Source organism: Cetorhinus maximus, chromosome 2 (genome assembly GCF_964194155.1).
Source record: "Cetorhinus maximus chromosome 2, sCetMax3.hap1.1, whole genome shotgun sequence".
Lineage (NCBI taxonomy): Eukaryota > Metazoa > Chordata > Chondrichthyes > Lamniformes > Cetorhinidae > Cetorhinus > Cetorhinus maximus.
This window is the reverse complement of record NC_135880.1, coordinates 87,067,009-87,081,071: the sequence shown is the minus strand read 5'-3', so window position 1 is coordinate 87,081,071 and position 14,063 is coordinate 87,067,009. Positions and strand designations below refer to the sequence as shown.

Genomic DNA, 14,063 nt, shown 5'->3' with positions numbered 1-14,063 from the left:
TTCAGAGCCTTCTCCCACTTCACTACTGCTACATTGTGATGTGGATTACTTACTTAAGCAATACTTAACTACAAAGTCATGAACTCAACTGAAGCCACGCGTAGCTGGCATAACTGAGTCAGACTGTATGCAAGTCATCTGGCATGGGTTTACTAATTGATAGAATTGAGGTAGCTTTGTTCACCAATTCCTAAGAAAAAATGACATACCTGATATTTTAAGTCAGCTGGGAGACATGTGATATTCAACTACAAATGGGATGCCATGCTAACTACCATTGAAATTATTCTCTCTCCTCAGGTACTGTCCCCTCTTGCAAAACACAGTTACCATCGCCTCCTCAAAAAAAAAAATTGACCTTGACCCTATTTTACAAACTACCATCCCAAATACTTTTGAACTATTGGTCACCTCCCAAATCAATGTCCATTCTTCCTGCAACTACATAACTGAATTTATCAGGTTTCTGCTTTGCCACAGCACTAAAATGGCCCTAATCAAGGACACAAATTGCATCCTCTGTTACTGTGATGGTGGTGTATTATTCACCCTCAGGTGACATCTCCACAACCTCTGCAACAGTCAACTACACCATTCTCCCCTAACACCTTTCCTCTGTTGACCAGCTCAATGACACCTTCATTCCTCTGCCCTACTCATACCTACTAAATTGTAACCAGACTATCTCCAGCAACGATTTCTCTTCCCAACACTAAACCATTAATTCTCGAGTTGCCAAAGATCTTCCTGGATCCCTTCCTTCTCCTCATCACACAGTGCTCCTTGGCGACATTAGAAAACATGGAGCTTGCATTGACATGTACACTGAGAACACCAACCCAACCTCCCCACTCAATCCTCTGTAACTACTATGATATTGTCAAGACTACTTATCTAACATCCAGTCTTGGATGAACAACAATTTTCTCAAGTTAAACACTGGGAAGACCAAAGCCAACAATTTCAGCCCCAGTCACAAAATCTATAGCCTTGCCATTAATTCAATTCCTTTCCTTAGCCTCTGGTTCTACCTCAAGTTAAATCAGGAAGTTCATAATTTCAGCATCCTATTGAAACCCAAAGTCATAAACTGGCCCCATATGCTCTACAACACAGTCAGCCTACTTCTACCACATCACCTGCCTTCACCTCTACCTATCTGTTACTGAAGCTCTCATTCATGCCTTTTTGTCACCTACAGATTCAACTATTCCAATGGTCACCTGGCCAGCTCCCCCTTTCCTCCAGTCTTTTGATGACCCCTCCTTCTTTGGCGTCAGAAGTGCTTTATAAAGTGTTGTTTAATTGCAAGGTGTTGAATAAGTGATAAAATACAGGATGCAGAATCAAGAGCATATTTACATTAAGTTGTATCAGCTTTTGACCAGTACTGTGATTTATGGTCATCACAGACAAATATCCATGTTATGCAGGTGAATGGAAGAAATAATCTCACTGAATTTTTCCTCCCTCTGCATAGTTGATTAGTACCAGTAAATTAAATAAGCCAAATGAATACCCTGAACTGTATTTATGCAATCCTTCCTTGGGTCATAAACTTCTCTGGAAAACAAGATTTTGAAGAGGACAAAGTAACTACAGCATCCTTGGAAAAAAAGTTTGGCAAAGGCAATAGGCACATGGGGTCCAAATATATCCAATAATGCAGCCCCCTAAGTACTGCACGTGTTCGCCTAGATTACATGCCTGAAGTGGGGCTGACATACAATGCAAACTTCATTTTTTTTTTAATCTGGCTAACTTATTTCTCTAGCCAACTGCAGGGAAAGAATTGTGATGTTACAGAAGTAATTTCTACAGTGACCAGGAAATTGCAATAATCAAGTTGCTATGCAAAAAGAGTAAGCAGAGGAGAAAAGATGAGATATCCGAAACTTATTGGGACTGAGTGAAATATGTCAATCATATCTGACTAATAGTTATGTGTGAAATCTTCCATTTGTTTCCTATCCAGAATGTAAATTCCTTTGTAATTAAGCTTCTTGTAGAAAATTCCTTGAAATACACAACAGGTCCCTCAGCATCTGCAAAGAGAAGAGACAGATTAACGTTTCAAAATATTACGTTCTTTCTCCTTACAGATGCTGACAAATCTGTGTACTTCAGTTCTTATTTCTGATTTTCAGTACTTCTAGTTGCTTTTTATTTCAACTTTGTTACTTTATAAATGATGAAAACATAGAAGCAAACCTCAACAAGTTCACAAAGAAATCAAGCTCCAGCTACGTTGGACTATGGAAAGCCTCAAGATCAAGGGGCTGTCATAGGCTCAATTCACAAGTGGTTTATTCAGGTGAACAAGTTCAACATATTATTTACACATGAGAGAACAGATGAGCAAAAAATTTGGTCAAAGAGGTGGGTTTTAGGAGAGTATTAAAAAGGAGGAAAAAGAGGTAGAGAGGATTGAGGGGTGGGAGTTTGTGGCCTAGGCAATAGAAGACAGTTAAATAGTGATTAAAATCATGATGCTCAAGAGGCCAGAATCGGAGAAGTACATATTTGTAGGGCTGGAGGAAGTTACTTAGACAGGGAAAGGCAAAGAAATGAAAAGTGAAAACAAGGTTAAAAATTTTAAAATTGAGGGTCTGCCAGGTCAGGGGCCAATGTAGGTTAGGGAGTACAGGGGTAACAGTTGAACAGGACTTGGTGCTACTTAGGATATGGACAGCAGAGTTATGGGATGCCCTCAAGTTTATACAGAGTGGAAGATGGGAGGCTGGCCAGAACAGCATTGGAACAGTTGAGCTAACATAGGCAGAGATGAGGGCTTCAGCAGACGTGCTGAAGCAGGGGCAGATTCTGGCAATGTTATGGAGGTAAAAGTCTTGGTGATAGAGTGGCTGGGTGGTCAAAAACTCATTTCAGAGACAAATACAACACCAAGGTTGTGAGCGGTCTTACTTCAGTACCAGGCAGTTGGTAGGGAAGGGATGGAGTCAGTGGCTCAGGAACAAAGCCTAGTGTTGTCAGGATATGTGTGGAACATGACCGTGTTTGGAGGAGGTTGCCAATGGGCAGCATGTAAAAGGAGGTATAGGAAGGGGCCATGGGAAACTCTTGGGGTAATGGTACAGGAACTAGAACAGTTTAAAGAATCACAGAATTGTTATAGTGCAGAAGTAGGCCATTTGGCTCATTGTGTCTGCACCAGCTCTCCGAATGAGCCACTCAACCAGTACCTTCTCCCCGTAACCCTGCATATTCTTCCTTTTCAGATAACAGTCTAGAGAGTCAGAATTGGTACATAAGAGCAGACACTGCAAGTGATTCGCTGGCTACAATTTTATGTATAAGAATAGTACCTGCAGATTATAGTTGCAAGTTCCACTCCAGAGACTATTAACACATTATCTAGGCTGATATTTCAGTGCAGTACTGTGCGCGCGCTGTAATGATGGAGACAAAGCTCTTTGGAAAAAACGTTAAACAGAACTCCCGATTGCCCCCTCAAGTGCACATACAAAAATGGCACTATTCAACTACTTGAAGAAAGCAGATATACTCTCCTGATGCCCAGGTCAGTACCTAACCTGAAGGCACCACAAAAACAGATGTGGTCTTTCATCTACCTGTAGTTTATGAAATTTTTGCAAATTTTAAGAAGAGAATTGTATTTATATATTGCCCTTTACAACCACAGGACATCCCAAAGCACTTTACAGGCTGAAGTACTTTTTGAAGTGTAGTCACTGTTATAACGTAGAAAATACAGTAGCCACTTTGCACACAGCGAACTCCCACAAACAGCAATGTGACAATGACCAGACAATAAACTGATTGCAATGTTGATTAAGAAATAAATATTGTCCAGGAAACCAGGGAAAACTTCCAGCTCTTTCTCAAAATAATGCCCTAGAATCTTTTACATCCAGTGGTCAGATAGAGCCGTGGTTTCTTGTCTCACGATACTCCCAGCAGTGCAGTGCTGCCCTGGTAGATTTTGGTGCTCAAACCCTGAACCCACAATTTTCTGACTCAAGAGATGAGTGGTACAAACTGAGCTACAGCTCACATCACTTATCCCTCCATTACAACAGTGAGTAGAACTTGAACTCTCTCATTAGCTGTGGAACGCTTTGCCACATCCTGAGAACACAAAAGATGCTATTTAAATCCCTCATCATCAACATCACAAGCTCACAAACTGAACAAGACCAGTCACAAGAGCAGGTCAGAGGCTGCACAGTTCTGAGGTGAGTAACTACCATCTACAAGGCACAACTTGGGAGTGTAATAGAATACTCTCCATTTGCCTGGATGAGTGCAACTCCAACAACACTCAAGAAGCTTAACACGAACCAGGACAAAACAACCTGCTTGATTGGAACCCCATCCTCCACCTTAAACATTCACTCCATCGACCACCCACGCACAGTAGTGGTAATGAGTACCATCTGCAAGGTGCACTGCAACAACTCACCAAGACTCCTTCAATAGTAACTTCCAAACCCACAACCTCTACCATCTGCGAGGACAAGGGCAACAGATGCATGGGGAATACCACTACCTGCAAGTAACCCTCCAAGCCATCCCAACTTGGAAATATATCGTTGTTCCTTCACTGTCACTGGGTTAAAATCCTGGAACTCCCCTTAACAACACAGGTATACCTACACCAGATGGACTGCAGTGGCTCAGGGCAGCAGCTCACCATCACCTTCTCAAGTGCAGTTAGGGATGAGCAATGCTCACATCGCATGAAAGAATTCTAAAAATACATTTCCTTTTTTCCCCATTTAGTTATTTATCTCAATACAGGTACATTTGTCCACACTTATTAACATCCGGAGCACAGGAGCAATAATCCAAGTCCTTATCAAGTGAATGGTATTCACACATTTTTTAATGTGGGGTGGGGAAAAGAGTGCCATGAGGCATCGAGTTTCCTTAATATAAATTCCTACTCGAAACTAAACCAAAATATCCCAAAACAAAGTGTTTATTTGAAAAAGGCTTCATGATTAATGATTCATTCTTAGAAAAATACACTTTTTTTGAAGCTGTAGCTAGAAGAAAAGACTGAACATATTCATTCCTTCTCTCTCGTAGGGAACTGGAGGAAGAGGGCAAAGTCCAAGTGGTTAGAGAAAAAAAACACTCTGGTAAATTTAATGACTAAGTGTTAGCCATAGCTCAGCTGATAGCACTCTTGCCTCCGAGTCAGAAGGTTATGAGATAAGAGTCCCACTCCAGGACTCGAGCATGAAAATCAAGGCTGACAATCCAGTGCTGCATTGTCAGAAGTGTCAGCTTTTGGTGGACGTAAGAACCCAAGGCACTATTTTGAAAAAGGACAGGGATGTTATCCCTGGTGCCCTGGCCAATATTTATTCCTCAATCAACATCACCAAAACAGCTTGTCTAGTTATTAAATTGCTGTTTCTGGGATTTTGCTATAAGCAAACTAGCTGCTGTTTTCAACAATACACTTCAAAAGTGCTTCATTGGTTGTAAAGAACCACAAGATGCCCTTAGGTCATAAAAGGTGCTATATAAATGCCAGTCTCTCTTTCATTGTGCTCAGGGGCTTGAGCACTTCATTGGTTGTAAAGAACCACAAGATGCCCTGAGGTCATAAAAGGTGCTATATAAACGCCAGTCTCTCTTTCATTGCGCTCAGGGGCTTGAGCATTTCAGAATTCTCTGCCCCAGGAGGAAGCAAATACTCAAGTATATTCAAGACTGAGATCGCTAGGTTTTTCAGCACTATGTGAATCAAGGGGTGCAGGGATAGGATGGGAAAGTGGAGTTGATGTAGTTCAATCATGATCTTATTGAATGGTCAAGTAGACCAGTTGGCCTACAACTGGTCCTATTTATGTTCTTAAGTACACAAAATGGATGGGAAGTGAAAATAATTTATTTAACCATAGGAAGTCAGGTGGTTTTCAATTTCCACTAGAGTTTTTAGGTATTTGTACATTGTAAAAATAGAGACCAATGTAAACATAAATATAAAAACAAAAAGCTAAAAGCTACTGCGGATGCTGGAAATCCAAAACAAAAACAGAATTACCTGGAAAAACTCAGTAGGTCTGGCAGCATCGGTGGAGAAGAAATCAGTTAACGTTTCGAGTCTTCATGACCCTTCGGCAGAACTGAAGCATAGTTAGGAGAGAGGTGAAATATAAGCTGGTTTAAGGTGGGGGGGCGGGAGGGAGAGAGAAGTTGAGAGTGTGGTGATTGTGGAGATAAGCAAGCAGTGATAGGAGCAGATAATCAAAAGATGTCACAGACAAAAGGATCAAAGAGGTGTTGAAGGTGGTGATATTGTCTAAGAAAAGTGCTAATTAAGAATGGAAGACAGGATACTCAAGGTACAGCTCTAGTGGGGTGGGGTGGAAAGACTAACAAAGTTTTAGTTTTAGATTTAAAAATAATGGAAATAGGTGGGAAAAGAAGAATCTATATAAATTATTGAAAAAAAAGGGGAGGGGGGAGAAACGGGGTGGGGATGGGGGGAGGGGGAGTTTAAGATCTAAAGTTGTTGAATTCAATACTCAGTCCGGAAGGCTGTAAAGTGCCTAGTCGGAAGATAAGATGCTGTTCCTCCAGTTTGCGTTGGGCTTCACTGGAACAATGCAGCAAGCCAAGGACAGACATGTGGGCAAGAGAACAGGGTGAAGTGTTAAAATGGCAAGCGACAGGGAGGTTTGGGTCTTTCTTGCGGACAGACCGCAGGTGTTCTGCAAAGCGGTCGCCCAGTTTGCGTTTGGTCTCTCCAAAGTAGAGGAGACCGCATTGGGAGCAACGAATGCAGTAGACTAAGTTAGGGGAAATGCAAGTGAAATGCTGCTTCACTTGAAAGGAGTGTTTGGGCCCTTGGATGGTGAGGAGAGAGGAAGTGAAGGGGCAGGTGTTGCATCTTCTGCGTGGGCATGGGGAGGTGCCATAGGTGGGGGTTGAGGAGTAGGGGGTGATGGAGGAGTGGACCAGGGTGTCCCGGAGGGAACGATCCCTACGGAATGCCGTCAGGGGGGGTGAAGGGAAGATGTGTTTGGTGGTGGCATCATGCTGGAGTTGGCGGAAATGGCGGAGGATGATCCTTTGAATGCGGAGGCTGGTGGGGTGATAAGTGAGGACAAGGGGGACCCTATCATGTTTCTGGGAAGGAGGAGAAGGCGTGAGGGAGGATGCGCGGGATATGGGCCGGACACGGTTGAGGGCCCTGTCAACGACCGTGGATGGAAAAACCTCGGTTAAGGAAGGAGGAGGACATGTCAGAGGAGCTGTTTTTGAAGGTAGCGTCATCAGAACAGATGCAACGGAGGCGAAGGAGCTGAGAGAATGGGATGGAGTCCTTACAGGAAGCGGGGTGTGAGGAGCTGTAGTCGAGGTAGCTGTGCGAGTCGGTAAGCTTGTAATGGATATTGGTGGACAGTCTATCATCAGAAATTGAGACAGAGAGGTCAAGGAAGGGAAGAGAAGTGTCAGAGATGGACCATGTGAAAATGATGGAGGAGTGGAGATTGGAAACAAAATTAATAAATTTTTCCAGGTCCAGACGAGAGCATGAAGCAGCACCGAAGTAATCATCGATGTACCGGAGAAAGAGTTGTGGGAGGGGGCCGGAGTAGGACTGGAACAAGGAATGTTCCGCATACCCCATAAAGAGACAGGCATAGCTGGGGCCCATGCGGGTACCCATAGCCACACTTTTTATTTGGAGGAAGTGAGAGGAGTTAAAGGAGAAATTGTTCAGTGTGAGAACAAGTTCAGCCAGACGGAGGAGAGTAGTGGTGGATGGGGATTGTTCGGGCCTCTGTTCAAGGAAGGAGGTAAGGGCCCTCAGACCATCCTGGTGGGAGATGGAGGTGTAGAGGGATTGGACATCCATGGTGAAGAGGAAGCGGTTGGGGCCAGGGAACTGGAAATTGTTGATGTGACGTAAGGTGTCAGAGGAATCACGGATGTAGGTGGGAAGGGACTGGACAAGGGGAGAGAGAAGGGAGTCAAGATAATGAGAAATGAGTTCCGTGGGGCAGGAACAGGCTGACACGTTCGGTCTGCCAGGACAGTTCTGTTTGTGGATTTTGGGTAGGAGGTAGAAGCGGGCCGTCCGAGGTTGGGCGACTATCAAGTTGGAAGCTGTGGGAGGAAGATCTCCAGAGGAGATGAGGTCAGTGACAGTCCTGGAAACAATGGCTTGATGTTCTGTGGTGGGGTCATGGTCCAGGGAGAGGTAGGAGGAAGTGTCTGCGAGTTGACGCTCAGCCTCCGCGAGGTAGAGGTCAATGCGCCAGACAACAGTACCACCCTTGTCAGCGGGTTTGATGACAATGTTGGGGTTGGACCTGAGAGAACGGAGTGCAGTGAGTTCAGAGAGAGACAGATTAGAATGGGTGAGAGGAGCAGAGAAATTGAGACGGCTAATGTCACGCCAACAGTTCTCAATGAAAAGATCAAGAGAAGGTAAGAATCCAGAGGGAGGGGTCCAGGTGGAGGGAGAATATTGGAGGTGGGTAAAAGGATCCGTTGAACGGGGAGAGGACTCCTGCCCAAAGAAGTGAGCACGGAGACGAAGACGGCAGAAGAAGAGTTCAGCATCATGCCGAGCCCGAAATTCATTGAGATGAGGGCGTAAGGGTATGAAACTAAGTCCTCTGCTGAGCACTGAACGTTCAGCATCGGAGAGGGGAAGGTCAGGGGGTATAGTGAATACGCGGCTGGGGCTGGGATTGGAAGATGGGGTGGGGACGGAGGGACAAGCAGGGGTGGAGGGTCCCAGATGGGTGTTGGTGTCAATGAGTTGTTGGAGCTTGCGTTCCTTAGCACTTGAGAGAAAAAGTTTCTTGTTGAGGCGACGGATGAGGCGAAGAATAAAATGAAACTGGGGGCACGCGCAGCTTTGAAAAAGGGTGCTGCTGGAGGGAGAGGTCGAGTATGTTCATATGGCGGCGCATGGCACTGAGTGTGGATCTCAGAATGCGACGGGAACAGCAGTCCGAGAAACGTTTTATGTCCCGGAGATACCTGTAATCCTGGGTGGGTTCGAAACAAGAGGGATGGAATTTCAGTTGAAATCCACGTGGGGTGAGTCGGAGATGGAGACAGTCACTGAGAAAGGAGATATGGCTGTGAAAGCGGGTTTTAGTAAACACCTTGTCAAACACCAGGAGAGATATGGAAAGCAATGAAGGTGAACAGGGCAGAGGAGACAGGCGGAAATCCTGTCGGAGAACAGAACCATACTTCTTCAGAGAGGGCATATAAACATGCAGTTCTCCCGCTGGCTGAACTTGGCAAGCGCAAAATACTATGGATGCTTGAAATCTGAAATAAAAACCGAATCAAGTTGAAAACACTCAGCAGATCTGGTAGTATCTGTGGAGAGAGAAAAACAGGAGTTAATAATTCAGATCTGTGACCTTTTGCCAGAACTGGAAAAAATTAGAGATGTCCTTTACTCTGCCTGTCCACTTAAACCTGTTACATCCCATTTTTCCCAATTCTGGCAAAAGGTCACCGATCTTAATCGTTAACTCTTGTTTTCCCTCTCTTCACATATGCTGCCAGATCTGCTGAATACTTACAGCATTCTCTTTTTGTTTCTTTTTTTTATTGGCAATATTAATACGTCAACTTACTTTGGCAACAACGATGCCGCACTTTCGAATGGGCCTTAGGAACCACTGGACCATGCGTCTCTGACACAAAATGAGTGCGGGTAATAATGCAAACAGGTTCCGAAGCGCCAAAGCCAACTTGGATTTATATAATTCCTTTAACGTAGCAAAACGTCCCGAGGTGATTCTTAAATCGGATTAACAGAAAAAGGGCGACAAAATAATCGAATCGCCCAACACCGGAAATATAAAATATCCATAAACATGAGGGTTCTCCGCTAATTCAACAGCATCACGGCGTCTTCACTCACCTCATTGTTTATGTTCATCGGCACCACCGCTGCCATGTTGCCCGTGTCCTGTTTCAATGGAACGAAGCCCGGAGCTCGCGCTCGCTGTTTAACGGAACGAAGCCTACAGCTCGCGCAGTTGCTCGAAAAACGCTTGTGTTCCGGTCCCAAGTTGCATGCGGACGGCAGCCCGACAGGGTCATTAAGAGCCGTACCTGCTTTTCTTGCGATCCGGCACTGTCAAAATAATCGACTTTATCGTGAGGGCAGAGGGAGCCTTTAACAACAGATTGAAAAAAACAAAATCAACACATGGTTTTAAAATATTTTAATTTTTAATCACTCAAATTAGAAGTAACGTCAGGGATAAGGGATATGTTTTTTTCCATTTTTGTTACGCTTCACGGTTTCTCTCTGTTGCTTGTAATTCCCATACAAAACATGTATGTGAAGCTGGACCAGGTGTGAGTGGGGAGGACATTAGTGAGCTAGTTCAGCTTTGCAGCATCATAGCAGTTTCCATGTTCATTTTTCTGTTATAGGTCCTCAGATTTATTGCTCTCAATTTCACGATTTAGAATTATACAAACACAGATCGAGACTATTTGGTCCATTGTGCATGTCACTGGGATGGAATTTAAAATTATTACCTGTAAGTTGATAGTCCAGTATCCTACCCACTACATTACAAAATCGTTTTCTAGCTTTAAACATGTTTCGATGGGACAGCATTTGGGAAACAGTGACAACATCATTAAGTTTGGAGCAATTATGGAAAAGGACAAGGAAAAATCAAGTGTGAAAATACTCAACTAGAGAAGAGCCAATTTCAGTGAGTTGAGAAAATACCTGGTCCAGGTGGATTATAGTTAAATATTGGCAGGTAAAACAATAACGAACAATGGGAGACTTTAAAAGAGGAGACAGCTTGGGTACATTCTGGACAGATTTTCATGAGGGGGAAAGGAAGCTAGAATTCCCTGGATGACAACAATATAGAAATTAAAATGAAGCATAAAAAGGAGGCTTATGATAAATTAATCTTTTAATACAAACTAAGGTGAATACCAGTAAAAGTAGAGTGTAACATAAAATGGAATCCAAAGTCCATTATAAACAAATAAATAGTAAAAAGGTTGGCAAATAAAAAATTGGGGCCAGTTAGCGACCAAAAAGGAGATTTTCTTCTGGAGGCAGAGGGCAGGTCTGAGGTACTAAATAAATATTTTGTATCTGTCATCACTAAAAAAGTGGATGTTGCCAATGCCCCAATAAAGGAGGAGAATAAAGAAAACAGATAGCTTTAAAATACATAGGGATGAGGTTCTTTACCCTCATGGATCTGATATTTGCTAAGAGGCAGAAAGAAGAGAGTACTGATGAATGGTTGTTCTTCAGACTGGAGGGAAGTGTGCAGTGATGTTCCACATGGGCCAGTGTTAGGACCACCGCTTATTTAATAAACTGGACATGGGTGTATAGGACATAATTTTAAAATTTGCAGATAATATAAAATTTGGAAATCTAGTAAACAATGACAAGGACAACAATAGACTACAGGAGGACATAGACAGACTGATGAAATGGGGAGACACATTGCAGATGTAATTTAACACAGAGAAGTGTGAAGCGGTACATTTGTTAGGAAGAACAAGGAGAAGCAATATCAACTAGTGCACTGGAACAGAAAGACCCAGAGTGTACACACACAAATCTTTGAAGGTGGCAGGACAAATTCAGAGAAGCGTTAAAACAATATGGGATATTTTGCTTTATAAGAAGAATATATAAGCAAATAAGTTATGTTAAATGTTTATAAGTCACTGGTTAGGCCCCTGCTGAAATATTATGTCCAATTCCACAGGAAGGATGTCAGAGCCTTAGAAGGGGTACAAGGGAGATTTACGAGAATGGTATCAGGAATGAGGGGCTTCAGCCATGTGGCGAGACTGGAGAAGCTGACATTGTTCTCCTTGGACCAGAGAAGGTTAAAGGAAGATTGAATAAAGATGTTCTAAATCATGGTACGTCTTGATAGAGTAAATAAGGAGAAACTGTTTGTAGTGACAGAAGGGTCAGTAACCACAGGACTCCAATTGAAGGAAATTGGCAAAAGAATCAGTGGTGACATGAGAATCTTTTTTTATGTAGTAAGTAGTTATGGTCTGCAGTGCAATGCTTGAAATATGGTGGAAGCAGATTCAATAATGACTTTCAAAAGGGAATTGGATAGTCCCTTTTAGGGGAGAAAACTGCAGGGCTGTGGGGAAAGGACAGGGGAAGGGGACTGATTGGTTAACTTTTTCAAAGAGCCATCACAGGCACGATGGGCCAAATGTCATCCTTCTGCATTGCATCATTTGATGATTCTTTGAGTACAAATTAATTCCTGACTTGAAATTTCCTAAAAATGCGATTTAATTTACTATTTGGAATTTTAACAATTTATTTCTAGCTCATGTTTTTTGTACATTCCCCTTGTCCTGATGGCATTAAGATCCAGCTATACTGTGAAGGTATAGAAACATAGAAAATAGGAGCAGGAGTAGGCCATTCGGCCCTTTGAGCCTGTTCTGCCATTCATTATGATCATGACTGATCATCCAACTCAATAGCCTGCTCCTGCTTTTTCCCCATACCCTTTGATCCCTTTCGCCCCCAAGAGCCATATCTAATTCCTTCTTAAAAGCATACAATGTTTGGCCTCAACTACTTTCTGTGGTATCAAATTCCACAGGCTCACCACTCTCTGGGTGAAGAAATTTCTCCTCTAAATGGTCTACCCCGTATCCTCAGACTGTGACCCCGAGTTCTGGACTCCCCTACCATCGGGAACATCCTTCCTGCATCTACCCTGTCTAGTCCTGTTAGAATTTTATAGGTTTCTATGAGATCCCCCAACATTCTTCTGAACTCCAGCGAATATAATCCTAACCGACTCAATCTCTCCCCATATGTCAGTCCCGCCACCCCAGGAATCAGTCTGGTAAATCTTCGCTGCACTCCCTCTATAGCAAGAACATCCTTTCTCAGATAAGGAGACCAAAACTGCACACAATATTCCAGGTGTGGTCTCACCAAGGCCCTGTATTATTGCAGCATGACATCCCTACTCCTGTACTCGAATCCTCTGGCTATGAAGGCCAACAAACCATTTGCCTTCTTTACCGCCTGCTGCACCTGCATGCTTATCTTCAGCGACTGGTGTATGAGGACACCCAGGTCTCTTTGCACATTCCCCTCTCTCAATTTATAGCCATTCAGATAATAATCTGCTTCTCTGTTTTTGCTACCAAAATGGATAACCTCACATTTATCCACATTATACGGCATCTGCCATGCATTTGCCCACTCACTCAGCTTGTCCAAATCACACTGAAGCATCTCTCCATCCTCCTCACAGCTCGCCCTCCCACCAGCTTTGTGTCATCTGCAAATTTGGAGATATTACATTTAATTCCCTCATCTAAATTCATTAATATGTATTGTGAATAGTTGGGGTCCCAGCATTGATCCCTGCGGTACTCCACTAGTCACTGCCTGCCATTCAGAAAAAGACTCGTTTATTCCTACTCTTTGTTTCCTGTCTGCCAACCTATCCATCTATCCATCTTAATACCCCCAATCCCATGCGCTTTAATTTTACATGCTAATCTCTTATGTGGGACTTTGTCAAAAGCCTTCTGAAAGTCCAAATAAACCACATCCGCTGGCTCCCCCTCATCAACTCTACTAGTTACATTCTCAAAAAATTCCAGTAGATTTGTCAAGCATGATTTCCCTTTCGTAAATCCACGCTGACTTTGTCTGACTCTGCCACTGTTCCCCAAGTGCTCAGCTATTAAATCTTTTATAACGGACTCTAGAATTTTCCCCACTGCCGATGACTGGTCTATACTTCCCTGTTTTCTCCCTATCTCCCTTTTTAAATAGTGGGGTTACATTAGCTACCCGCCAATTGGTCGGAACTGTTCCAGAGTCTTGGAAGATGACCACCAATGCATCCAATATTTCTCGGGACACTTCCTTAAGTACTCTGGGATGTAGATTATCAGGCCCTGGGGATTTATCGGCCTTCAATCCCATCAATTTCTCCAACACCATTTCCCTACTAATACTGATTTATTTCAGTTCCTCCCTCTCACTAAACCCTGTGTTCCCCAATATTTCTGGTATATTATTT

At 43.3% G+C, this 14,063-nt stretch overlaps 1 protein-coding gene across 1 annotated transcript in view; it reads right to left on the bottom strand.

Moving 5' to 3' along the window:
• The window catches only part of srfbp1 (serum response factor binding protein 1), a 276,667-nt gene extending 266,615 nt beyond the window's left edge, over nt 1-10,052 (bottom strand). The window contains exon 1 of the mRNA XM_078566697.1: nt 9,902-10,052. Within this exon, the coding sequence (XP_078422823.1) occupies nt 9,902-9,937 (36 nt within the window). The 5' untranslated portion in view covers nt 9,938-10,052. The remainder of the gene's footprint in view (nt 1-9,901) is intronic.
• Nucleotides 10,053-14,063: the final 4,011 nt, after the last annotated feature.